The sequence below is a fragment of the Dendrobium catenatum genome, unplaced genomic scaffold, assembly GCF_001605985.2.
Source record: "Dendrobium catenatum unplaced genomic scaffold, ASM160598v2 original_scaffold_274930, whole genome shotgun sequence".
In the NCBI taxonomy this organism is placed as follows: domain Eukaryota; kingdom Viridiplantae; phylum Streptophyta; class Magnoliopsida; order Asparagales; family Orchidaceae; genus Dendrobium; species Dendrobium catenatum.
This window is the reverse complement of record NW_021593325.1, coordinates 387,514-415,443: the sequence shown is the minus strand read 5'-3', so window position 1 is coordinate 415,443 and position 27,930 is coordinate 387,514. Positions and strand designations below refer to the sequence as shown.

General features: G+C 35.5%; 1 protein-coding gene across 3 annotated transcripts; it reads right to left on the bottom strand.

Moving 5' to 3' along the window:
* Positions 1-56: 56 nt before the first annotated feature.
* On the bottom strand, positions 57-24,301 carry LOC110098701. 3 transcript variants are annotated; one of them, XM_020825601.2, is made up of 10 exons: positions 23,966-24,300; positions 21,203-21,246; positions 20,762-20,876; positions 20,542-20,662; positions 17,178-17,851; positions 16,058-16,343; positions 15,709-15,982; positions 10,816-10,977; positions 726-1,208; positions 57-648 (listed from the first exon to the last, which is right to left on the bottom strand). In XM_020825601.2, the coding sequence occupies exons 1-10, from the start codon at positions 24,156-24,158 to the stop codon at positions 367-369; spliced, it is 2,634 nt and encodes an 877-aa protein (XP_020681260.1). In that variant the 5' UTR covers positions 24,159-24,300; the 3' UTR covers positions 57-366. The 3 variants fall into 3 exon arrangements, with proteins under 3 accessions (XP_020681260.1, XP_028548610.1, XP_028548611.1); XM_028692777.1 differs by having other exon boundaries at positions 15,709-15,973; XM_028692778.1 differs by lacking the exon at positions 10,816-10,977 and having other exon boundaries at positions 23,966-24,301.
* Positions 24,302-27,930: the final 3,629 nt, after the last annotated feature.

Sequence of the window (27,930 nt, the reverse complement as noted above, 5' to 3'; positions counted from 1 at the left end):
GCAAGCATAAAAGCAAGCATTGGGAAGAACATCTGCTACGTTATTTTCTCCCAAAAAAAAAAAGGAAATCAGAAGCTTGTTAGATTAACTTAAAACTAAAAGTAACAGAGCAACAGTGCATAGACGTTTCACTCACACGCACCAACTAAAGCATTTCTAAATTACCCCCACACACAAAACGCTACAAGCCATAAAACACTCAACGCCTGCAATACATGGAGCTCGAGCCAAAGAATAGCAGCCTGTAAGATACTCAGTTTATACACAGTTGATCAGACAGAAACACTCAACTGAGCTTTCACATGATCTAACCGTAACACATAAACAGGCCATCACACTTCCCAAGCTTAGAGTGGAAAATCTGCATCAATAACCGTGCTGCCAGATCTGGTGCGACTGCGAAGAATTTCCCTGAGAACTATTCAGGTTCACCTCACCAGGATTCTGTTGATGCTCTTGTGCTTGTCCACCTAGCTGATGATTCTGATATAAGTTAAGATAGCCCATGGGTCCATAGTGTGCAGATTGCTGAGCCTGTCTGAAGTTGTTGAGCTGATTCTGCCCTTGGAAGCCATAGAAAGTATTGGGAGGAAGGGGTGAAATGGTTCTGGAATTGCCATTGTGGATCCACATGGGTGAGCTCTCATTCTAGCAACAAGAAGGACCAAGGTTAGGCAAGAAAAGAGTCACTTCAGTTGAAGTGCAGTGGCAAATGAGATCTTTACCTGCTGAAGGTGGAGGTAATGAGCGCCTTCTTTCTGAGAGCTTAAAGCTTCATCGAATCCTAGTGCTGTACTTGTAGAGGTACTTGAAGGATTCAAGATGAAATTCCCAGGAACATTAGCGGAGCCATTGTAATTTCCATAAGCAGAGGCTACGGAAGCCGGCTGCGGTAAGCTGGTCACTGGCAAGCTACTTTTATACTGTGGGAGTGTGTATTTTAAGCCAGCATTGTGGACTGCTGAAGTAGACTGATGGAAGGGAGCATTGCTGGTGTATGCTTGGGGAAAAGCAGCTGAAGGCAGGTAAGTGTAGCTCTGGGGAAGGAATGGATAGCTAATCACGTTAGGAAATGGGCCTAAAGGTAGAGTTGCTTGGGAATAAGGATTGATATGAAGGTGTTGAGGGATTGCATGCCCAGCAGGAAGATTGGAGCTGGAGGAGCTTTGAGGAACTTGCTGAAGATTGGAGAAAACACTAGGCTTTTGCTGCATTATACAAACTTAAATTAGGAAATTTAACACCAGAAAAAGTAATAGATATCATTGGCACTTCTATAACAATAGAAGACCTCAATCTATGGTGCAGCGTTTATCCAAACTCGAGATAAGAAAGTTTATACGAAAAATAGAAACAGATATTATTAGAATTAATATAACAGTAAAAGATTTTAATCTAGGGAGAAATTACAATGCATTTGCCTTTTCAAACTTCAAAGGCTTCGTTTGGGGCGACTTTTTTATTGCTTCTTAAAGCAGTTTTCTAGCTAAAAAGCTGATTTAAGAAGCAGGAAAAAAGCCGTCCAAATCTAAGTTATCATTTAGATGCTGTTCTAGTTGGATGGATCAAATCAACAGCAGCTACTATAACATTAACAACATCGGACTGAATACTCGAGGAACCCACAAAACAAGTTAGGGCAACCAAGATGCTAACTTAAACAGTTTAACAACGAACTGCACATAAATTAAGCACTACCAGATAAGATACATAATTCATGGCATGCAGAGTTGACAAGTGTTATTTAATTTCAATAATCGTCATTATTAGATATATCTTAATAAATCCTGATTGTTCATTCATTACTATAGGATATTAAATAGCATGATAATCCTATTCTACACATACCTTTCCGCACAACTTGTATCTATATTATCTTTGGTCTTCTTCATTCCTAATCCTTTTGCATAAAAATCCATCTTATTGGTACAAGTTTTACCCTAAAATTTATGAACCAAACTAAAATAATAATAACACTAAAATCAGCTAATGCATGACAGTTTAGGGTTAGGGTTCATGTACTAGAATTAATTGATTATAAATCACATTAAGAAAACTTAGTTTTTGTAGATCATTAATCACAAAATAAGCCAACAAATTATTTCTTTAAATAAAAACAGTAAATACAAAAATTAGAACACAAATAAAAATATAGTGAACGAATAAATTCAAAGAAATCAACAAAATATTTGAAACACATCAAATCAGCAAGCAATTACATTTTAATCCCCATGACTAAAATCTCAGTTATGATAAAGTTGAACAAAATCAAGAGCACAAACAAACCAATAACAAAGTATATACAAGCTATCAAGAAGAAAGAAATCACTAGAATTCATAATGGTATGAAAAGTTGACAATTGTTATTTAATAGATCTCATCGTCAATAATAGTTACATCTTTGTAAATCATAATTCTCGATTTATTATAATTAAGAGTTGCATGAGATAACAAAAATCTTTAAGCAAAACTCATATCCATGTTATATTTAGCATCCTTTCCTAAACCTTCAACATTATATTATCCATATTATGGGTGCAATTTCTACCCTAAAATTTATGAACCAAAGGAAAGAGAAAACAAATAGTACTAAGATCAGCTAATGCAAGACGATTTAGGTAAGATTTCTTTCACTAAAATTATGTGATGTATATTAATCACAAGAAAGAACTTAAGATTTGTAGATCACAAAACACAAAATAGTCAACAACTTGTTTTCTTTAAATGCAGACACTAAATACAAAAAATAGAACCAAACAGATGATGTGATTATCAAATAAACCCAAAGAAACCGACAAGATATTAGAACCACATTAAACTTAGAGAACAATTGTAATTTAATCATCACAAAATAGAATCTGAATTATGCCCAATTTAAACAAAATCTTAAACACTAGCAAACAAATAATAAAGTATGCAAAAAAAAAAATTTAAGTCAAAAAGGGCTCACCAAAAACAATTAGAACTCATGCTGGTACAAGGATCGACTTATCCCCAACTTAAGTAGTTGCACTTGTACCAGCATTCGAAGGAAGAACAAATCCTACTATCACAAACAAGATTGAAAATTGTATGAGATTTTATTCAATCAAAGTTAATAATTTACATGCCTCATAAATATATTCATAGACTCATCCATATGTTAATAGATATGGTTGCCACATGATCAACCCAATCTAATTTTAGATAACTCTCAAGTTGCCATTTAAAAAAACATCATTCCTAAATCATGATTTTTTACAATAGATACAACAAACAAAAATTTATAGAGCAAGAACTATACACTCTAATGAGAACTCAAATAATAGAAATCCAAAGCAGCAACAAATTTGTAGTAAAATAGCTGAGAAAACAGCATATGTAACAAGCATCCACAGAAAAACAATAGCAATACCAATATAATAGCATAACCGTCACAATCCCAAAGAAAATAACTATAACCGCATAAATCTAGCCAACTTGGCAAATATTCAACTCTGATGAGTTAAGCTTTCAATAGCCATCTATTGATCTTTGAAATTTAAGATATCTAAAAACCAAACCATCTAGACCAACCTAATACTAATACATATTTATGACATCTCTTCTCAAGGCCATCATCTCAGGCATGTTCCAAGCTACAAAAAACTATAAAATAAAATAAAATAATCAAATAGACATTGCATGGGCCTTATTTGACGTGACTTCCAACAAGAATAAACATGCAATTTTTCATCAAATCTGCCAACGTTCAAAACTCATTAAGCAAATTGGGGCAGATCTTCCATTTCTAATAAAATAATCAATGAGTTCTCACAACAAACTCTAACTTGTTACTGAACACAGATCTCTGAAATCTATTATCAACAATATAAACAATCTCATCAACCAAAATAGTATAAAGAACAAATTGCATAAAAATATCTAATGGAGGATTATAGATAAGATTCTTTTAGGTCGAATGTCAACGATTTGTGCACCTCTTGAAACATAAATAGCACAATCTTGTATATTCATGAGTTTATTTACACATTTTTCAACAAGAGCAAATTATCTTTTGTCTGTGCTCATAGCCGAGCTGCCAAGTTCAATGTACTATTTTTTTTACGTGGCTTGTAGCATGACTTAAATTATTCTGTACTTCTTGTTTTGTAATTTTTTATTTGCTCGTTTTTATTCAATTTTCATGTTTTGTAGAAAGATATTTTTATTGTCCTCTTCAAGAGAAAAAACACAAGAATTGGGTAACACTTTGGCATCATCCCATGTAAGGGATAACAAAAGACATCGTAGGCCTACACCACCATGCAAAGAGAGCTGTGGATGGTGCAAACCACTAAGGACGGCTCTTCTACCACACCACACCAAAAAAACCGTGTATGATCAAATACAAAAGAGAAGTTACAACAGAATATATTTTCCCCTTGTGCTGCTCACACAAGGCTTAATCACTGCAACAAGCATGTTGTGCACAAGTTTCCACAACCACACCAAGAAAAGCATAGAATGGTTTCACTCGTCATGTAAAATGCATCACAAACAAGGTATGAGGAAATAGCAAAATGTCATTTGTGTTATACATTCAAGAGGACAGGTCAACTTAGAGGTTACGGCGAGGGCAAAATTTGCATGGGACAAAAATTACACTTATTATGTCTTTTCCACTTTATAAGTGTTGTGTATATAAATAAATACATACATACATACATACATACATATATATATATATATATATATATAGAGAGAGAGAGAGAGAGAGAGAGAGATGGATAAAGAGAGACAAAGAAATTGCAAGTACAAGTTGGCAATAAGGAAGAGTAGTTTGCATGTGGATGTAGCCAGCATTGGGTTGATAAGAGTTACGAGCCATACGGCGTTACCAAATTTCGTGTGGCGCATAAGGACAGATGGTTTGGGAGATTGTTGAAGCTTGGGATTGCATGCATTGGCCTGAGAGAAGGTGGTCAAGAAAGAGAATTTTGGAGGGTGCCAATAAGTTCAACGGGAGGAGCAACAATCACCATTTTGGAGCATCGCTTGATGTGGTTGCTGATGTTGGGAGAGAGAAATAATGTTCATAAAAGATATATCTATTGAGAGTTCCTACATTAAGAGTTATAGAGTTCTGGGTGAAGAGCTAATGAAGATATTGAGTTGAGTCAGTTGTTGTAGCAGCCATAAGAGTTATCGGTGGCTAACTTGGGGCGTGCAAATGAGGTGGCTCTTTTTGTGTGAGGTGTCCTGAGAGGCAACTGAGGATTTGCATGAGTTTTGGTGATGGGTGAGGGTGTTAAAAGAGGTCAATAGTTTGCAAAGATATTAGGAAGAAACAAGTGAAGCGTGAGGTAAAATGAAATAGAGGGTAGTCAATATTGGATTTGGTGATGGTTTCGAGAGGAGAATAGAAGGACAAAGGTGGTCTGGTATAGTGATTGCTTGGAGCATGAACAGTGTTCACTCATGAGTATGTACAAAGATGGGTAAGGTTGCGCGCTCTGGTCGATGATGGACGCAAGGGATGTAAGGTTGAGGGAGGTGGTGTGGGATACAAGCGGAGACCTTGGAAATTAATAGATGAGAGTTGAAGGATAAGAAAGATGCATGAAGTGTGCATGTAAGTGGAGGAGTATTGGTAAAGGGTATTGTTTTATATTTTTGTTGAAAAGAGGGGAGGGGGGGATGAATGACACAATTCTGAATGGTGCAGTGGGAAAATGAACAAATGTAAAGTAGATGCAGAACTTTTGGACAACTACAAAATTTTTAGAATAATAAATATAGAAAAAAAAGAATTAAGAGTATCTAAGTGTATATATATGTATTCAAAAATAATTAATTGATATTATTATTTTAAAAAAATCAAATTAATTATTATTTATTTATTATTACATACGTATTATTATTATTATTATTCCTATGACTTTATTTTGTCATTATTAACATGCTTTTAATATTTTAATTCTATTAATTATCAGTATTATTATTATTTATTTTCAATATTATTTTACGACTAGAAGATGTCTGATGAGTGGAGTGTGTTGATTCCTATTTTTTGAATGAAAATGATGCACAAGAGTGTGCAAATTATAGAGGAATTAATTTAATATGTCATACTTAAAACAATGGGAGAGAGTTATTGCGCATAGGTTACGATGTGATACTAATGTTTCCAAAATAAATTTGGATTCATGCCGTGTATGTCTACTATGGAAGCTATACATTTATTGAGAGGTTTGCTAGAGAAGTATGGAGAGAATTAGAAGGATCTATATAAGATATTTATTGATTTAGATAAAGCTTATGATAAAGTTCCAAGAGAAGTGATATGAAAAGTTCTAGAAAAGAAATGAGTTAATAATGCTTATATTCAAGTCATAAAAAATATATATGCTTGTATATGCAGGAATTGTTACTTGTGTTCGAATACAAGGTGGTTTGATCAAGTATTTTTCTATTTCAGTTGGATTACATCAAGGATTAGCTTTAAGCCCGTATCTTTCTGCTTCAGTCATGGATGTTCTTATTAGATATTTGAAGGAGATTGTACCCAAGTGTATGATTTTTGTTGATGATATTCTTCTTGTTGATAAGACTAGAGAGAGTTGAAGATAAACCTGAATTATGGAGGTCAACCTAAGAGTTTAAAGGTTTTTTTTTTTTTTTGAGAATATCTCAAATCGAATATGGAGTGTAATTTTAGTAGTAATAGATCTAGTAGGGCATTGTGACTTTGGGCGATCAAGTCATTAATAAGAGTACACATTTTAGATATCTTGATTCTATTGTCCAAAGTGATAGTGAAATATAATAGAATTTTATTAGTAGAATTCAAGTTGGATGGTTGAAGTTTAGGAATGCATCGGATCTGTTGTGTGATGGAAAAGTATCCATCAAACTTAAAAAAAATTCTATAAGATAGTGGTAAGACCTGCAACGCTTTATGATGCAAAATGTTGTCCATTAAAAGGGAAGCATAAAATTAAGTTAAGTGTTGCAGAAATGAGGATGCTCAGATGGATGGCGGCTTTACTCATAGAGATAGAATGCGAAATGAGCATATTCGTGAAAATGTTGGAGTAGCTCTAGTAACAAATAAGATTAGAGAGAGTCGCCTTAGATGATTTAGTCACATAAAATGTCGGCCTTCTGATGAACAGATTAGGAGATTATATGTATTAGATTTGGCCTATATTAAGAAAGGTAAAGATAGACCTAAGAAGACTTGGTTAGAAAATATTAGAAATGACATTTTTTATTATATTTAAATGAGAATTTGACTCTTAACATGACATAATGGAGAAAAAAAAATTCATGTAGCCAACCCCACGTAGTGGGATAAAGGCTTGTTGTTATTGTATAATTTCTTCATTATATTTATGATAACAAGTGATATCATATGTTTGTGCACTCTCCATTTCACAACTTTCTCATTCCTCACACAAATTGTCATCCTCATGTTGGCTGGCTAGTGGGAATTTTCTTCTTTTATTGTGGGGAGAATTAAGCAATATGGGAGTCTACCCTAGGTTATTTTCAACGTGTTGATGATGCATTATTATGATCTAGTGTATGAGACAAACAATGGTTGAGCACTTTTGACTATGGGCAAGACATCTTAAGGCAATCTTTTGCAGCACTACATCAATATTTCACTATTATCATTAACTTTGTTCAAGTAAATTTGTGGCACAACTATGAAGGTCAACAAGCATTCCTCATCTTATTGCTTGCGCACCCTTCTTCACCATTTCCTCTACAATAAAAAGGCTAAATCCCATTCCTTAACCTTTGCACTCTACTCCACTCTACCCACAATAATGATGTGCATGGATGGGGACATCAAGCGGATATCTTGGACGGTGAAGGTAATTGTCAACTAAATCTTCAAGCTCAAACGGAAATATCTAAAGACTTCTAGTTATTCCTATATCTTATCATCATTGTCTATGTTGCCAAAGTGTCTTCTCTTTGTCGTTGCCGTCATCTATCATATTACCATTCCAATTGTCATAGATGTCATCCACATCGATTCCGATTGATGCTGACTTTACCATTTGCTGCTTGAAGCTTGATATCAATGAAAAGAACACAATTGTGGCACATTTAAAGCTAATTTAGTTGTTTACAGTTGACAAACACTATGTAAAAGTAGTTATAAAATCATTAATCTAAAGTCTCATTATGCATTAATTGTATGCATGTGAAAGGATCCTCAATAGTACCATACCCATAGACCCCATACTCTAAATTTTACGTCCAAACAAATGAAAAAAGTTAGTTTCATGCATTTACTTTGCAAGCAAAAAAAATCCTTGAGAAATTAGAATAGATTGCATTTACTTTAAACTGTAATATTGTATTATCGAACTGCATGAGTTCAAAATACTGGCAGTCAAACTGCATGTTAGCATATCTATCCCAACTTTTTTAAGGAATTTAAATATTTCAAATCTTGATGATCGCAATACAGAACAAAATCTTTTGATAAGAAGTAAAGTCTCCACTAATAAAGATCTTGCATAATGACAAAAAACTCCTCATAGCTTGAATATCTTTTATTTAGCTTCATACAATTTATAAATAACAAATGCAATGGGATTGCATTCCTAACTTTTAACACTCCTCCAATAACAACAAAGGACATTTTACAATAAACCTCAAATACTTATCAAAATTAGTTAACATTAAGTAATTTTTCAATCTTAGTGAAAGTCACAATGATTGAGAGGAAGAGAAAGTAATATGTATGTGATGGATTAACAAGTAGATGAATAATATAAGTGGAGATAAATCAATCCTCACCAAAGTATTGAGGTGCAGAGGTGGCAATGTCAACACTAGATTGTCAAAGAACAATGCCACCAGGCTAAATTGAAAAATTAGATAACTTACATAACATGAGATAATTAAAATATTTTACAAGTAGGGGTGTCAAAACGGGTTGGCGGGTCGGGTTCGGGTCGAACCCGAGTTGACTCGAGTCTAAACAGGTCAACCCGAACCCGACCCAATTTTAAAACGGGTCCAGAATTTCAACCCGAATCCGACCCGTGCGGCTTAATGGTAAACCAGACCCAACCCACGAAAAATGATGCATGAGCCGAGCGGTCTGCTTCAGGTCCGCTAAGTCCAACATGGTGGTCGAGTCGGAGCGTCGAAGCGGCCTGCTTCTAGTCGAAGTGTCGAATGACCCGAACACTGATTCAATCAAAATTTAGATTAATGGGCAGTTGTTAGTAGGTTGAAATTAGCTAAATAGGCTTGGCCCATCTTTCTTTAGTTGTTTGGTGTTTGGGGTATTATGGCTGATTGGGGGCTAGGGCTTTTGAGCACCTGGCTGCTCGATTCCTAAGCATGTCGTGCTCTTTCCTTGGTGTCTGTTGGGCTCCTAGCTATTCTGATTCTGGCTGGTTGGGCTGCTTGTCCGTTCGGTTATTGGGTTGGTCGTACCTTTTTCTTGGGTTTTTCCTCTGTTCTGGTTGGCTAAATGGGGCAGCTGCTTTGGGTGACTATTGGTTTCTTTTTCCTATTATTTTTCTACTGGATATATAGGAGATATGGACTGATTTTCGAAAAGAAAACCATAGGGTTTTGTAATAGCTTGCGAGCTATTATCTTCTTCTTCTCTTCTTCTTCTAACTTGTCTCAGATTTCTACCTACTTCTTCTCTCCACGGTTTCCACTCCACATTTATCATTCTTCTCAAAAATATATATAAGTTTTATGGTTTATGTCTGTCTTATTTGTGCTTAAAGGAAGATGTTAGTATTTGCAATCCTAAAAGTTGTTTGTGTTTGTGTTGTAATACTTTTGGTTGCATCAAACACTAGCGTCTAGCATGGTCGAGGCGGAACTACGGTGCAGCCGGAGCAACGCGAAGCCGAGGTGGACGCCGGACTTAGCGTGGTCGAGGCGGAACGGCAAAGCGCCGGAGTTGGTTGCACGGCGGCGACTGTGCAACACAACTGAGAGATGGCGCGCGATGCAATAGCCTAAGTGCCTGACGTGATTAGACACGACTGGGTGACGTAACAACATGAGGCAACGGAACAAGCTGGTATGACAAGACAAGTCATTTTCCCGGGTCAAAACGGGTCGATTTCGAGTTTCTGAGTCAACCCGAACCCGACCCGATTTTACAAACGGGTCAAAAACTCGACCACGAACCCGACCAGTAATGCAAACGGGTTGACCCAAACCCGAAATTTTTTGGGTCGGGTCAGAATTTGACACCCCTATTTACAAGCGCATACATGCACACATATATAAATGTCCAAGAACAACGCCACCAAGCTAAAGTCGGAAGAAGTTAAACTTCTTAAATTTGAATTTCCATTACATTATATGATTACAATGTTTTACATGCCCATGAACATGAACCACATGCGCTAACAAGAACCCATGAAACAAACCCAAAGTAGAGCAAACATACAAAAGCACCCAGCATAAAACCGCAACAATTCCGGGAGAATGGAAAGCCTAATAGTCCCAGCAGAACTAGGTACAGTTTCGCGACATCAACAAGCTGCCAAATAAAACCACATTTTTTTTTAAAAGATCGGATAAATAAGTGCATGAATCCTCAAGCTTCCCAAGAAAAAAAAAAATATACAACAAACAAGTACAAGAAGAATTTAAGAAAATCACGGATGGCTTATAAAGAATTTTAGATATTTGTTGAAATTATAATATAAAAAGCAACCCCTCTAAAAAATAATGTGCGTCAAAACAAAAGCGGACGAAACTAACTTGGATGCAATCAAACCATGAAACCAAACAGCATTAATGAAATAGACAAGGACAAAAAAAAACAGTTGAGAAGGAGAAAAAATCTACCTCAGGAATGGAAATGGATGGCCCACTAATAGAGGATGTTGCACTGTGTTTTGTAGACAGTGATTGAGTTGCAAGCAATGATGAAAAAGGAAGATCAATATCTCTGAGGGGTTGAAGAGTGGGTGCCAATAAACTGCTCGGTAAGGAACTAGTATATGGTTGCTGCAAGAAATTTACAATTGCAGAAATAATGTTAAGCAGAATATAAAATAGAAAAAGAACATTCAACCATAAACAGCATTTGGTCTATATGCACAAGAAACGTATGAACCCTGTAAATTGATGCCAACATGCATGCTGGTAAAGGTTCCCATGCCACAAGCAAAGCCTCCCTTCTCTTCCTTTCTTTCATGCTAAAGAAGGTTACAGCCCTTCCAGGCATGCATTCCTTCATGAAACAAACTTGTTTTACAACTATAGAAGATTCAAAACCACTGAAGATATAATGGAGGCTAACTTGACTTTGGCCCATTATTATTTAGGCTTTAGTTATCCAATTAGAGTACACATTCTAGATAATCTCTTGAAGATGCATAAATTTATTCTTAAGTACTACAACAACAAACATTTACGCCACTACATGGGGTCGGCTGAAATTTAGTCCTAAGTAATCATTAGAAAATCTAGAATGTCAATTGATGACCATTATCATAGAAGAGTTTCAATGGAGCTAATTATAGTCATTACATTGAAATATGTTGCCATAATCATAATAGAGATACCACTAGCATAAATAGCAACGATGTATTTGAGTTTATATCAATCAAAATGATAAATAAAAATAAACAATCTCTCCCATCAAAATATACATTATTTTATCCTTCACCTTGCTTAGTTCTAAGAACTTTCTCAGTGCAACAAAATGATGTCAAGGATGGTGAACAGCGATGTGATTTCCTTCTAGGTATTAGTGCTCAAGACAAACAACCATGACAATTGGAGTATCAAGATGAAGGCACTCCATAGAATGCACGACTTAAGGGAGGTTGTGAAAAAGACTGCGATTTGTTGAGCAACAAGTCATCGTTGTCCTAAATGCAAAAAGATAGCTTAAGAGACTTAAGAAAGAGAGACAAGAAGACTCCCTTTCTCCTCTATCTGAGCTTTAGATAAAGCTCGATTCTAAATCATAATAGTTTTAAAAAGATCTCAAATGCTACATCAAACTAACTTGGGTGCAATTCTGGCCAAGCTAGCTCATCAAAGTTTGATACGGCAAAATCAAGATCTTCCAAGAAAAGAACCAAGCTAAGAAAGCCAAAGAAGAAAAAAGATAGCAACTCAAAAGGCGATTAACAATTTGGACGAGTATTACCAGACTTTGAGGCATCCTATTAAGCTCGTTGATTTTGTGTCAGAGCTTAAAATAGATGAAGCAGAAGAAGCTGATGAAGACTCGATTCATGTGGAAACATGCCGGGTCATTTCGATGACATCAAATATGTTGATCAAAGAAGAACAAGCTGAAAAAGCAGCTTATGAGTCATGTTCGGTGGTATCACCAATGGATTACAGTTTGGAAGAAAATCTATATTTTCTGCATGAAGGTGAATCAGATCCCGACCTAGCATCGCAAATGGAGCATGTAAATTTGGATGGTAACTTTGAGCCTCCAAACAAATCTCCTGAAGTGACTATGACCGACTCTGAAGGAAATACTTCATTAAACGAGTCTGAATCGAATGAACTGGCCTAAGTACAACTGAGAAATGGTAAGATATTGTTGTCTCCTCCGAAGAAGGGGGTCTCTAATAAAGACAAGGAAAAAGAGAGATTATGGAGAGGTCGGGTGCAAATTTTCGGAGCCCACAATTAGCATGGATAAAATTACTCTAATGAAAATGGAAATGACCTCTATTCTTGGAGGATGACATCCCGGAACAAAGTTACTTCTAATAAAATATACATGTTTGAGAAAATAATAATGAGAAAAGCAATCATTAATTACTTGCAAATTCAATTTTTTCAAAGGGATTAGAGAAGTTGACATTTCATAGAACACATGAAAGTTTGATAGAGACGGGTATAAAGAATGTTTGAGATGGATTTTTAGGATCTCTTTGCATGCAAAAGGGGTGGGTGGTGGACAGAAATCTTCGCAAATGAAAGAATGAATGTTTGTGAAGCTTGGAAGAAGGAAGCTTACCAAGAGAAATAAACTGGATTGTTTCATGTAGCTCTCTAAAACTCATATAGAAGGAATGAATCACAACAACTCCAATAAATCTTCTTTACTGATTAAACAATCCAAGGAAAGGAAAACACATAGCTTTTACCAAAATTAGGTTTAAATAGCGCTTGCAGGGGTTAGTAATAGGAATAGCATGACATAAATGCGAAATAGCCCTTACATGTCCTAAAAGAAGAAAAATATAAATGCCCTAAACAAATATGAATAAAAAAACGTTACGAAAAACTTTTAATGCCTAATCTAATCTAATATATGTTGTTGGGACATCAACGATGATGAGGAACCTCTCAATTGTCTTCAACTCTGCATGGTGAGAAGAGCTCTCCTCTAAAGAGTGTAAGCCTCAATACTACTCTAGAAAGTGGAGAGAGATAGGCGAAAAAAACTCATATAAAATGATGAGGTTCGTCCATGACAATGAGTTAGATATCCATGAACCCAACAGCCCAAAAATAATCTCTCATTCACAATCTAATGCTAACTAGGAACTAATGGCAAAATAAGCGCAAACAAGTTTGCAATTGAAAAGATCGAACAAAGGAAACACATGTAGCCAACATCAAAGACTTTAATGTGCCAAAATATGATAACAAAACTTTCCTATTAATTATACGAATAAATCAAGAATATAAGCATTAAATTTTAGCTTTCTAATGATTAAATAAAGTCATACGCTCTGGTAGAAAGTTCTTGTAGGTGGAGTGCAAAAAGCAAACAAGATATGAATTAAGACCATTATATAGCTCATAATTACCCAAATTAAGACGACGAACATTTATGACAATTTTCAAACTTTTATTATGCATGGAAAATATATTTCAATAATTAGTATGCAAGTTATGAATATCAATAATAAAGAATGCAACATAATGTGATGCATGTTAATTTAATTAAGTCAAAAATTTTGTTTCGTACACGCATCATGACCTTGTCAGTGCAATTTGGCATGCTTGACTGAAGTCCTCCAAATAAGATATTGAGACCCCGATACAAAAACAATACCAGGTTAAATATCATATTCAAAATAAATTTGATTTGGTAATCCCCTGGTTGAACTGACAACTACAACGGGTTTGAGTTTCACAGAATCTAATTCAAACTCAAACTCAATATCACATGTAGATTTGTAGTTGAGCTCGAATGTTAGTTCAAGGTTTGATTCAAACTCCAAATTAGCTTTATATGCAAGTTTTGGCTTACATAAAGGTCTCTAATGAAAATGACTTAGATGTGGTTTAACAAAATCAGAAAGAACACAATAAGTCTTTCTTCTTCATATTTTCTTCTCAAGAGGTAGATGAGTTTGCCTAAAAGTCATTGATACCAACACTACTGAAGATGCATGTTATTAATAGTGATCCCATTTTCTTCTTGGTTCCATTAAGGTTTTTAAGAGCTTACATCCAATCATTTTTATTTATTGAAATGGATGAAGAATATACTACCATTGGGAAATAAAAATACCTAATTTTCATCGAGTCATTTCTACACAAAGAAAGTATTTAGATTTTTAAATCTTTTACCTCAAATTCTCTTGCTATAAATCATTCTAATTCGATTAGTGTTTCCTCATTGTCACGTGTTAATATAATGTCACTTGAATATATTATCATAATTGTCATTTTTCTTTAGATAAGAGCTTGCTAAAAAAAGTGTGATCATTTCAGCACTAAGTGTACCCATCAAAATATTAAAAAAAATGTCAAACAAAGCATGAGAGAATTGTTTGAGAGCATGTAGAGCTTTTTGAAGTGTGCTACTATAATGATGTTTCTTTGATTTTCCAATTTAGATGAGATCTCTCTATTGTTCCTACTTGTGCTCGCCAATAAGAAAAGCATTATTAACATATAGATTTAATAAAGAGGCCAACCCAAAATCCAAATTTTATTGAGTTTTGCAATAAGAAAGAGAATTTCTTAATAGTCAATATCTCATCTTTGGATGCACCCTTTTGTTAAAAGCCAGGCTTTAAATTTATCCATTCTCTCCTCTGCTTTATATTTGACTGTACAGATCTATTTATATCCAACTTTTTTCCTAGTGGAAGTTTAGAAACCTACCACGTAGCACTCTTTTATAAGGCTGGTGGAGAGTAGAAAACAATAGGAAATCAAAAATAAGGAGCGGACGAGCTTGGAATAAGGAAATTTGAAAAAGAGAAAGGAACTCAAACTCGTAAGGCTCTCTAAGACTATCAAAGGAGGAAGAGCGTTACACCACCTCCGTTCAAGCTTTTTTGCAGATCGAATTCACCAAGGGGCCAAAATAGATAACATTTATCAAAATAGGATTAAATGATGCTTACAAGGCTATTCATAGGAATGGGATGACCTGGACAAAATCCCCACACACTAATAATGACAAATGCATCCTAAAAGGAAAAAAATGAATAAATACACTAAACAAATATAAAGAATAATTAGCATAAAATATTTAAATGCCTAATCTACAGATCTCTAGTGTATTGATAAAAAACATGAACATCTCGATAAGCCTCATCATAGTTTGTTTTAAACAGACTTAACTGCCAGCTACTTTGAAATCACTAGAAGGCTGACTCTACGAATAGGCAGAAACAACTAATCTAAAGTAAGCAATCAGAATAGACCTACTATTTCCCTATGTAATAAGGGTTTAAGATGAGTCTGAATCCTTAAGAAATAAGCAGTCAGTATAGAGACCAAGGAACAGAAAATTACCATTAGAGTTGATAAAGAGGCAAAATTTTGCATTTGTAAATTAGTTTGAGGATGGGAAAAAGCAGTGGCACTTTGTTGCGCTGATGTTGAGGTCCCATAGCCAGATAATGATGGAAAATTGTACTGCAGTTCATGTGTGGTATTCACTGCATCATCCCTGATGAGCTCAGGTTCTGAAGCTGAAGGCATGTCATAATTCACAGTATTCATACCAGCTCTTGCATCTTCATTTATTTGGGATTTTAGCTCATCATTCTCATAGTAACTGGAGTTCCTGCAAGTAAATCATTCAACATAAAACTAATAGCTCAAAGCAAAATAAAGAGAATATATGACAATAGAGAAGTACCTGGCTTCTGAATGAGTAAGTGAAGGAGCATCATCAGCAACATTAGCGATCTCTGAATTGTCATGCAGTGGCTTTGGTTGTAATGATCCGGAAAAGGAGGTGCCTATTCCAGAGCCAAAACTACCAAAGCTCAGATGTGAGCAATCAGCATTAGTAACTTGCAGGTGTCTAGGAATTATCACTGCAGGATTATCCTCCAAAGAAGGAGCAGTTAGACCATCCTTTTGCAGTCTAAGATTCTGCAAGTTTGCAGCAGCTGATGAAATTTCTACATTGGCATCGTCAACTGGAAAACAACAAAAACATCAATAAGCACAGATGCAATAGATTTCCTTGAGAAATAAACAAAGCATAAGAAGATTGAGAAGGGGAAAGACCCGGTAATGAAAGCGGTAATAAAGCTTCACAAAACTGACTTTCAACTCATAGTGATAATTATGCTAGCAAATTAACATCTTAAAACTCAATCTTTGTCCTAATGTGCATAAATCATTCCACGGCTAAATTAAAACAAGTCGAACACACTTCCAATAACTAGGAGGCTGGTAGACAAAAAAATAACATCTATAATAGACCATGAATCAGTAAGCTTCCAGCTCAACTCCTCAAATACCAGCACTAATATGCATCAGCATAATTTTAAAATTAATCACACCTTTACATATACAAATGTTCACAATTAGTTCTGCCACTTGCTTCAGAAAAATGCCTCTCGACAGTCTCACAAAAAAGTACATCAATATTATACCAAATTAACATTATAAATTTGTGTAAGTCCTGGTTTGTGAAATATTTACTAAAATTTAAAAAAAAATGTATGCAAACATAGCCACCAGTAAATAGAGGGCTGGGAGATAAAATAAATAACTTCATCGGATCAATAATCAGTAAGCTCCCAGATAAATTCCCTGGAAAGCCAGAGCGATTATGAAACATGCCCGTTAACATTTGCACTAGTCCAGGAGCACATATAACAAGCAGAAACACAGGAGAATTAGGGAACATTATATTTAACCGATTCATCCGGTTGCAAACCTTAAATACGATTCAAGAAAATTGCTAAAATGCCTAAATATTAATTCAAATGATATGAGTTTCTTCAAGAAAAAAAAAAAGAGACCTTGCTGCTCAAATAAATGCCTTTGGGACAGATAGGCGCTGATATTTTGTAGTGAGCCTTCGTCTAGTTTGGATTTATCTTCTGAACTGTTCACCTGAATTTCCCCATCAGATATAGATTCAGATTCTGGCAGACTTTCAGAATTAGAACATCGATCTAGTTCAGGGATTTCATCTTCATTTGAAGTTTGATGCAACTGAGCTTCATCAACAACCAATTCAACCTTTGATGGATCAGAATAAGAGATAGCAGCCCCAGAAGTTTCCAAGATGTCTGAAGCAGTCCCAGATTTGGGCTGGTTAACAGATGGCCAACCATCATCAGAAACATGCTCATTCCTAGTTGTTCCTGGATCAATATCTATATCTTCAACTGGCTGATGGGGACCATGAGAATGAACTCTCTGATCTAACTCTGATGGTCGAACTAGATTCACCGAATATTTGTCACTTGTATCAGATATGATATGATTATGAGAAAAATGTGATGAATTTCCCGCAACTGTAGCAGACAGCTTGCCTTGAGGCCTGCCCATTTTAACAATATCAGCCATAGAAAAATGCCCAGGCATCCCAGCCCAAGTATGTTGATACCCTGATGATAGCTGAGAGTGCAGATAGCTCCCATCAGATGAACCAATTCCCTGCCAAAGGTTTTCTGAAGGAGCATTTTCACTGCACCAAAAGCATACAAGAAAATCAACAACTAAGCAACACAGACAAAACTGAATATCCGAGGTTATAGTTAAACTAGCATGTACTGACAAAAACTAGAATTGGCGAAAGCTTATTCTTGACTTAAAAAAAAAAAAAGATCACACCAGAAATGAATTCTAATCATTAACTAAGTAAATATATCCCAATTAAGAATATAAGATGTTTATGTAAAAACATTCTTCTGTCAAACCGTGATTTCCAAGGCATTCATCAAAGTATTCATGTATTCATGAACCACCAAAATGGAATATGCCGACAGAAGTACCAGATGAGGTCAAGACCTGTGTATGAGCCAAGCCTTATGATGCAGAATATTGATGCCCCTGAATTGCTACAAGATGAAAGCAATTTAAAATTCTCCCAAAAACGAATTTCACTAGAAGTATAAGTATTAAAGTCAAAATTAATATGGTTGTTCATAAATGCATTTATTAATTATTAAGGTATCCAAGGCAACATTTGCTTGAAATTGGAAAAGTATAGAACAGTTTAGAACTTTCACTACTGCACATTAAAGTTGTTCCTTAAATTAGTAGCTAAATCCGAAGTAGGGCTGTAAACGAACCGAGCGTTCGACGAGTTGCTCGTGGCTCGGCTCGATAAGAGCTCATTCATGTTTGTTTGATAAGCTAAACAAATGAACTTGAACACTTAGATAAATACTCGATAGCTAAATGAACGAGCTTGAATAGATTGTATTTCAGTTCTTTTATGTTCACGAATAGTATCGTTTAAAGCTCTTGAACAAGCTCATTAAGAAACTTGATAAGAGCTCGATTAAGGCTCATGTTCGGCTCAAGTTAGCTTAAAATAAGTAAATAGTTTTAAAAATAAATATTGCTAAATTAATTTAACTAACTTAATAATTTATTTTTAAAATAAATACTAACAAGAAATTTTGCAAGTCCTTTATTCTAATTTAATTTTGTTTTCTTAACAACGTCTTAGAACGACTTATTTAATTCACTCCTTAATTTTATTAGTTAAATTATTTAATTCAATTTTAAAATTCACTATTAATTCAGTTTTAAAATTCACTATTAGTTAAATTATTTCAACGTCTTAGAACGACTTAGTTAATTTTAACAACATCTTAGGGCTTGTTAATTCACGCCCGCAACTAGAACTCACATTATTAATTCAGTTTTACAGCGCCTTATTTAATTCACTCCTTAATTTTATTTAATTCCCGCCTAATACAATTCACTCCGTTTCCCATTTTTTAATATCCCGCCCATGGCCCACCTTGCTTTCACGCCAACGGCTCGAATTCACGCCTGCAGCTTGCCATCAGCAAAACCACAAAAAAGAGAAGTTAGTCCCACATTGTTTTTGAGTGATTTGGTTTTGCTTTAAATAACTAAAAAAATGTATAGAGCGCTTGACACTTAGCGGGCAGCAAGGGACGGATTGGTCTACTGCTGTTGACAATCTGCTTGATTAAGATATTTTATTTTGTTAAACAAGTGGCTCGTTAATAGGCTCGACTTGTTAAACGAGAGGCTCATTAATAGGCTCAATAAGCCTAAAATGAACCGAACTCGAACATGAACACGAGTTGAGCTCAAACAATGTCTTGGCAAATGAGCTCGAACTCAAACATAGATAAAAAAAGCTCAAATCTTATCGAGTCAAGCTCCAACAATGTCTTGGCAAATGAGCTCAAGCCCACGAAGCTCGATTCGGCTAGATTCATTTACAGCCCTATCCTAAGTATGGTAGCAATGTAGAACAAATCAAATGTCATATGGCATTGGCATAAAAAGACAGATACCATGCATAGGCAATACAGCCACAAATTTGGATATGCATAATACTTGATGATGAATGCCATAAAAAAATGGAATGAAATAAATCTCAATTCCTGGAATCAATGAGAATCAAATGCTCTATCATGAAAATGTTACTGAGAACAAAAAAGTTAATTCAACCATGCCGAAAAAGAAATTTTAGCTTCATCATTTTGCTGACATTGATAGTAGTAATTTTACAACCAAGATATTATTATTGTTTTGATTTACATTGATGATGCATATTTTCATTGAAGACTTAAAAACTCCAAGACTTGAAGAAGAATAGTTCTGCTAACAACTTCGTGGACTTCTACCCTTCTTTACCCACATTTTTTGGTATTTGGGTGCCCGTACACACCTTCATAATGGGTGAGTGGGTCCGTCTTCTGTAAGGAAGGGTGAGATAGTTGAGAGATTATGGATGGGTGGCGCTTTATGATGTAATTTTTTAGGTAACATAGCTCAAAATTCCTAACACTTTCTCAATAAGAGGTAAGATGACGGAAGGGTCTGCAAAACAAATGTTAAAACCAAACATCTTTTTTCATAAGAAAACTCCTCATGACGTACATCATAAAGATGTAATAAGGCACCACAGTTTGAAGTGAAATACTTCTACAATATGTTTCAAACACAGAAAGTACTAAATTCAAACACAACTTGCACAAAAAGAAATCTATATAAAAGCAATAAAATATTCACATAATATAAAATTAACATAGGAAGTAAAAACAAAAGAACTATATCTAAGGCATTGTCCAAAACTTAGAAAAAGTTAATATATGAATAGCCTGCAATTGGCATTTCTGTCTCAAATTTCCTGGAGAACAAAAAGAATATGAAAACAATAACAACCTTATGATTGTTGATTTTCTACTAACAGAAGAGCTAGATCCCATATTTGAGGAAGAAGAAACACTTCCAGCGCCATCTTCTTTCTTTTGAACAGCCTTAGCACGACTGCCTTCATAATAGCCTGGAAAGGGTTGAGAATTTCAATGATTATGATTTACAAAAAAAAAGTGGGCATAACAAAGAAATCTTAGAGTAGAGTTGTAGAAAATGTCTGATGTACCATTCGAACTGCTCTGGATGGAACTAGATCTGGGCACACGATCAGACATGCCCCGAATTCCACGACCTGAAGTATTGTTTGTCGTTCGAGACCAAGAATCAGGAAGCTCTTTCATCTAGGGAGAAAACCAGTTGATGAATAAATTAATACTTTGATGTAGAATCTAAGAAACAACTATTAATTAAGTTCAGACTGAGCTAAAGCAATTTCCCTTAAACTAATTATAAAAAAGTTTATGAATACATTAATAGAATATGAGCAAATTTTGGCCACAGATCTAACTAATAGCATGCTACTGTTAAATGTGTTTCCAAGAAAATGTAGAGAATTTTGGAATCAGCAAAATCAAAAAATGGTTGAAAGAAGTTTATCTTTCAATACTTTCCAGCTGCGCTACTTATACAAAAACAAAATACAAACTAAATTCAACAATGAACTAACCTCTTTCTTCTTATCACGTTTGCTCTTCACTTCATGAAATGAATCTACAAAAGAAGCGTGCCTTTCAATATAACAAAAAACAAACTATATATAGATCATATAAAGAAAACCATATATGAGTGAAACCAAAACACATGCAAGGTTGTGAACAAGAAAATAAGAGAAAAATATTTTACATCAACATCATTAGCCTTATCCCAACTATTTGTGGTCAGCTTTATGAATCTTCATTTTCACTTGATCCTGGTAAGTATTGTTAAGGTATTAAATCTATTCTTCATAATCATTTTGAACTTCAATCCTTGTTATCATAAGTATAAACCTTAATCTTCCTAATCTTTTAACACTATCAACTCATAGATTAGGTGCATTTTATATTTTAATTTTTAAATGCTCAAACGACCTAGGTACATTTTAAACTACCATGTATTCAATAGATATCACTCCAAAGTCCAAACTTTCATTTAATATACTCATTCATTAATTTATCCTAGCTAGTTTTGACACACATCCATCTTCACATTCACATTTTATCACACTCAACTTAAATATCAAAGATATTTTTCGTGCCCACTTGAATCCATGAAACATTGCTGGCTAGATGATTGGAGATCAAGTACTTCAGTACAAATATTTAAGAATGCATAATTGCATATGATGTTTGCACAAACAAAACTCCTTTTCAACAATTTTGTGAACCTATCATAAAAGGTTCATGTGAAAACGTTTCATGCATCATCACTTACCTACTAGACAGTTTAAAAAAAAAAAATCTTAAACCAGGGTCTAATTGCTCCCAACAGCATATCATCTTGAGGGTTGGTCGACGTGCAAATTTTGTTATAAGCTTAACCTTGGCAAGCATTTAAAAAAGTGGATGACTTCAGAAACGAAGGTTTGGTGAATTGCCATGGAAAATGATTCTAAGAAAAGAAGCGAGCAATCCAGGACATAATTTGTATCTTGAAGTACAAATTTGCACTACCAAAATTAATAGATATCCTGCAACCCACACAGGACATGCATAAGTTTTTGTTATAAATTGATAACTTTCAACCCATTGTTTAAGAACATCCAGCATTAGACTATTCAGACAATATCAAAAACTTCAAGGAGTAGATCAAACATCTGCTAAACAATGTGAAATAAAGTCCTTGCAATGGGTCACATTTCGACCCAAAACTTGAGCCAATCAGCTATTGTTGGGCTAATAGTACGCATCTCAAACCGGAATGCATCACCATTCTAAGTATTTCATTGAAACTTACTCTGATTCCACCTAACCCAATAACAACTAATTCATATTTTATAAAAAAGATAATTGAATAGGAGGATGGATTTGTCATATGATGGTTTTCCTCATCACCAAAACATAAAACTATGTATTTATTACTACCGGTCATCACACCCCATCATTTACTTCACCCCGCCCTCACTTTTTTTCTCTTTACATGCCTTTTAACACCACAACAATGAGAAAGAAGATCTTCCGGCACCATTTTCACTATCATCAAACTTCCTAACACCACCCTTCTTTGCAGCAACCATCCACTATCTCACTATCATTCAACTAACCATACTCCAATACACATTTATCATCCTCCAATTCAGACAAAAGGGCCACCAGCACCATTTTCACTATCATCAAACATCGTAACACCACGCTCCTTTGCAGCAACCATCAACAAACTCACTATCATTCAATAACCATACTCCAATACACCTTTATCATCATCCAATTCAGACAAAAGGGGCACCTCCACCTCACCTTTCATCCCAACTATCATTCATCATAACCGCTTCTCTTCTCAAAGCTGTAACTGCTACCAGCCATGTTCTTTTACACCCCTGCCTTTCAAGCTCAATTCCTTGACAGATCAAAAAAAAGATCCTAACTGGTCCAAGTAGTAATTAAATATGTATAGCATTCTGAAGGGGTCATAATAGTTTGGTGCAGAAAGCATCCACTAACAATTCAGTACTATATATTAATCCACAACCTTTTTGTAGCTTATTGTCAGTTCCAAGGTTACCCAAGTTGAATAGTGCTCAATGGTGAGTTCAACAAACCCAATATATATATATATATATATTAGTTGTAAGAAAAGGCAAACTTTCTCACAAACAAACTGAAGGAAGGCAATTTTCTAATAAGCGGATGAATTTAAATAGAAGAGTGCAAATTAAGGGTAACATAGAACCATTTCCAGCTAAACAGTAAATAAAATGAGCGTAAATTTAAATTTCCACCAGCAATGAAGAGTAGGCAAAGTTGAAAATCAGTTGACAAAAACAGAGCAACCACAGCCTCCACTGTTTGATCTAAGAGTTAAGTGCTGAAGACACCCAACTCTCCTAATCCAAAAACAAGAATAAATTGGTCTCTAAATTGTACAGATACATCAGGTAGAAAACCCAGTAAGCGGTATCGTAATCTAAGTCGTAAGAAGAAATAAGAGAACAATGACATTCACCACTCAATTTTAACAGCATAAAACACGCTGAGAAATCCTGAATCCACCTATCAATAAGTACTTGATCCTTTCCACTCAGATAACAGCCAGAGCCGTACAACACAACACGCACTTAATAGCAATAATCCATTGCAAGTCCCGAATCAAAGCTACCTGATCAGACCTTCATTTCGCCGCATCTCCTATTTTCCTAGACTTCCTCCAACAAATGCATCAATTAATTGAAAACATAGTCATACATAGACGACAGGCCGAGCGTACAAAGAGAGAAGAGGAAGAAAAGCCGCACCTTGAGAAAGAAGACGCTGCACGGCCTCGCTAGGATCCATGCCACACTCCTTGAGCGTGCCATAGATCTCTTGTTCTGGGAGGTTAACGATCTCCTTGAGACTTTGCACCATCTTCCTCGCACCAGCAGGAATTCCAGCAGTCGCCACGGTGCCGTCGCCCCTGCTGCCCCCTGCGCCCTTGCCACCGTCCATCCTATCGCTCCTCTTTCCCTTCTTTTGCCTCCCCTTCCCGCCCTACTATCCAGACGCCGCCTTCTCCCAGAGAAGCAGAAGCAGAGACGCAGAAGCGACGAAACCCTTCTTTTCGGCCCCCGCCTTGGCTTAGTAGAGGAATGTAGATGGACTTATGTACGTATGAATATATCTTCCGGCACGCCCAAAGCCCTCAGATTATCCCTTCCATTGTTTTTTTGTTTTTTTTTTAATTAAAATAAAATTATTATAATTGCTCTATTTAAAATATTTTTTTCTTTTTATTTTAATGCCCCATCCATTATTGGATGACAATTAATATATTTTCATTTATAAAAAAAAAAATCAATCACCTCTCCATTATCTCTCACATTCTCTCATTCATTTTAAAATAATCATGTTCTCTTTTGAAAATATGTCATTCAAATATTTAAAAAAAAAAAAAGTAAGCACTGAAAATATGGGAGAACAAATCAAAAATTTTTCAATTATTTTTTTAGTATAATTAAATTTCAAAACACGATACAAATTTATTGTAGTAGAATTAAAATTTAAATGTATTCGTATGTTTGACTTTTAATATCAAAAGCATGAGATAAATTAGGGGTGTCAAAATGGGTCGATCAGTCAGGTTCAGCTCAAACTCGAGTTGACTCGAGTTTAAACGGAGAAATTTGAATTTGATCCGGTTTTACAAACGGGTCAGGATTTCTAACATGAACCCGACCAGCATGGGTTACCGGGTTGACCCAACCCGACGCGCGACCCGAACCGTCGGAGAGCTTTATGCGGACACGACGTGGGTCAAATCCGGTTTGTTTTCGAGTTGTTGGGTCAACCCAAATCCGACTTGATTTTTTAAACAGGTCGGAATCTCGAATCCAAACCCGACCTACGCCGACCCATATGGCAAATGAGTTAGGCCCAAGCCTGAAATTTTCCTAGTCGAGTTGTGTCAGATTTTTTACACCCCTAAAATAAAATCTCAATTGTTATATTTGTAACCGGAATTTTAATTTTTCAAGCATATTGGCATATTTAAATTTTAATTTTAAAAAATTAATTTTAGAATATATTGTGAATAAAAGCGATGTGAGGAGGAAAAAAAAAAGGTAACACGTTCAATTGCTTTTATAATATAAATTATGATTATTGCTTTTTAAGTATGTCAAGTACATTTTTTTTTTTTTGGGAAATTGTCAAGTACAATAATTAGAGTTATTCCATCAGCAAACTGAACTTCTACTTGAGAAATGCCATTTAAAAGATAAATCTTGTTTCGGTATTTTGTCTTCTATGTAGATTGTTGCATGCTAAATTTTTTTTTTTTTTTGGAAAAATTTGGGCGTAGCCCGTATATTAATCAAAAGCTTACATGTAAAGTAAGGGAAATACTAAAGCCAAAAAATGGCTGGCTTGAAGAAGCCCAAAATAGAAGACTGAAAAAGCAAGTAAATGACTAACAAAGACGCCATCAGAAAGTAAAACAGTAATCAGGATTGGACATGTAAAAGAACAGAAAAAAAATCAGACATCTGAGACCAAAAACTTTCGGATCTCCCAGAGATAACAGCATCATAGGACAACTTGAGAGCCAGAAAGACATCAGAATCCAATCGCACGAACCGATCGCCTATCTGGAGAAAAAAAGCTCCAACCTGAGCCTGAAAAACAAGCCAAAAAACAGAGCTCCCATGCCCAAAAAACACCTGGACTCAGGAATATAATAAACAGAGAAAACAGATCAAAACACAACCCCGGTTGCCCATGGAAATCCATGGGCCATCCAAAAGGGAGTGTGGGGAGCTTCATCATTGTCCAGGTGGGCATATCTGCATAGAATCGAAGGGGCATCAACGGGATACACAGAGCCGCCCAGCTTAAAGTCTGTCCAGTAACTTCATAGCATTTTTCCATTTCATTACCTTCTCAAAAATAACTCTTTTGATACTTAACAATAAAGTAGTATGACATTGAACATGATTGCCAAAAATTCTATTGTTTCTCTCTTTCCAAAGATAATAGATCATAGTGGAGAGAATCAGTTTGTAAAAATTTAGCAGTTCCAGATTCCCATTATACCTCCCATTGATCCAATCAAAAACCTGTCTGAGATTAGGCCTGAGCAGAAAACTGCTCATCCCTTTAAATACAGAAATCAGGATATTGAAAGAAAAAGGGCATTCAAAATAGATGTGTGATAACGTTTCAACACCACTGTAGCATAGAATGCATTTAGTTGGAACAACAATATTCCTAACTCTAAGAGCATCAGCTGTTTTTAGTCCCCCAACATTAGCCAACCATGCAAAAGCAGTGAATTTTAATGCATTTCTTTTATGTCATATCATCTTATACCAACTGCAGTCTTCCATATCCGAATGAAATTCATCCATATAATTTTTAAAATTACTTTTTTCCTTATCATACCAGAGCAAGTAGGGTCCCTCGCCAGCATTAACATGAATACCCAATAATACATCTTTAATACTGGGAGAGAGGTTATCAGGCAAAACCCATGCACCATTTGAAATAGAATTTGAAAGAGCAATGTCAGGAATATGAGCAATGGAAGTAGAACCAAGAAGGTCACTAAGATTGTTGCCATACAACCAGTGATCCCATTTCAAGGAGATTGGAGCCTTATTTGAAATCCTGAATTTAAAAGAATGTTTAGCTGAGTTAGTAGCAGATAGATTTCCAAAACCTAGAAGCAGCAGCCGGAGGAGGCCTCCAAGGGGATATGTATTTGCTTAACAGCCATACAGAAAGGGGTGATTGATTGTTATACAGTCTTAATATGACAGAGCAATTGAATGAGAATTGCATAGCTGGTATAGAAGAGATACCCAATCCACCTTTGGATATAGGAATACATACTTTGTCCCAAGCAACCATATGTAACTTCTTGTTAGAATTTACATCCCCAAAAAATAAAAAATCTAGAGCTAGATTTTTTAAAAAATTTGTGGACAGCTTTAGGCAATATTGCACCTCTAATCCAATAAGCTATAGAATTTTGAATTGTGAATTTCAAATATTGTATCCTACCCGCTAGTGATAGAATTGTTGCTTTCCAACCAGTAAACTTCTTGTTAATGCTATCAATTAACGGCATGTAATCCTCCATATTAAGCCTATAGAAAGACAATGGAATACCGAGATATGTGATTTTGCTAGAAATGGTATGAATGGATGTAACATCAGTTTTTGCTCCAGGTTCGTCCGGACGAAGTTGGATCGTCCGGGGCGATCGGTACAGGTTGTTCAAGGAAAACAGTTCTGGCTGCATGGATCGTCTGGACGAAAGTTTTCTAGAGGACCGGTCGCCGGGGACGATAATTAAATCTCGTCTGGACGACACTTGTCCAGAGCCAGATCGTCCCAGGACGAAGTGCGATCGTCCTGGACGATCAGTCTGCATATATATAGAAATGAGATATTTTGAAGAGAGAAAAAGCCAGGAGAGAGAAAAAATGAAGGAAAAAGTGGAAAAGTTGATTTTCGGGCGATGCGGGGCTGTTTTCGTCCGAAGAGACTGTTCAGGAAATTGCTGTACGCAAGGTAAGACACATTCCGCCTTTCTCAATTTTCAGAACCGTTGTGTTTAGCGGTATTTTCTGTCCGGAATTGATTTTTATTCGTGATTTTCGTCCGTATTTTCTGATTGGTTCAGTTTTTACCGCGTAACTTTCTGTATGTTGTTGACGTGCCGAGTGTGCACATTTTGATTATTTTCTGGAGATTTTTGTCTGGGTAGTTTTGATTCGAC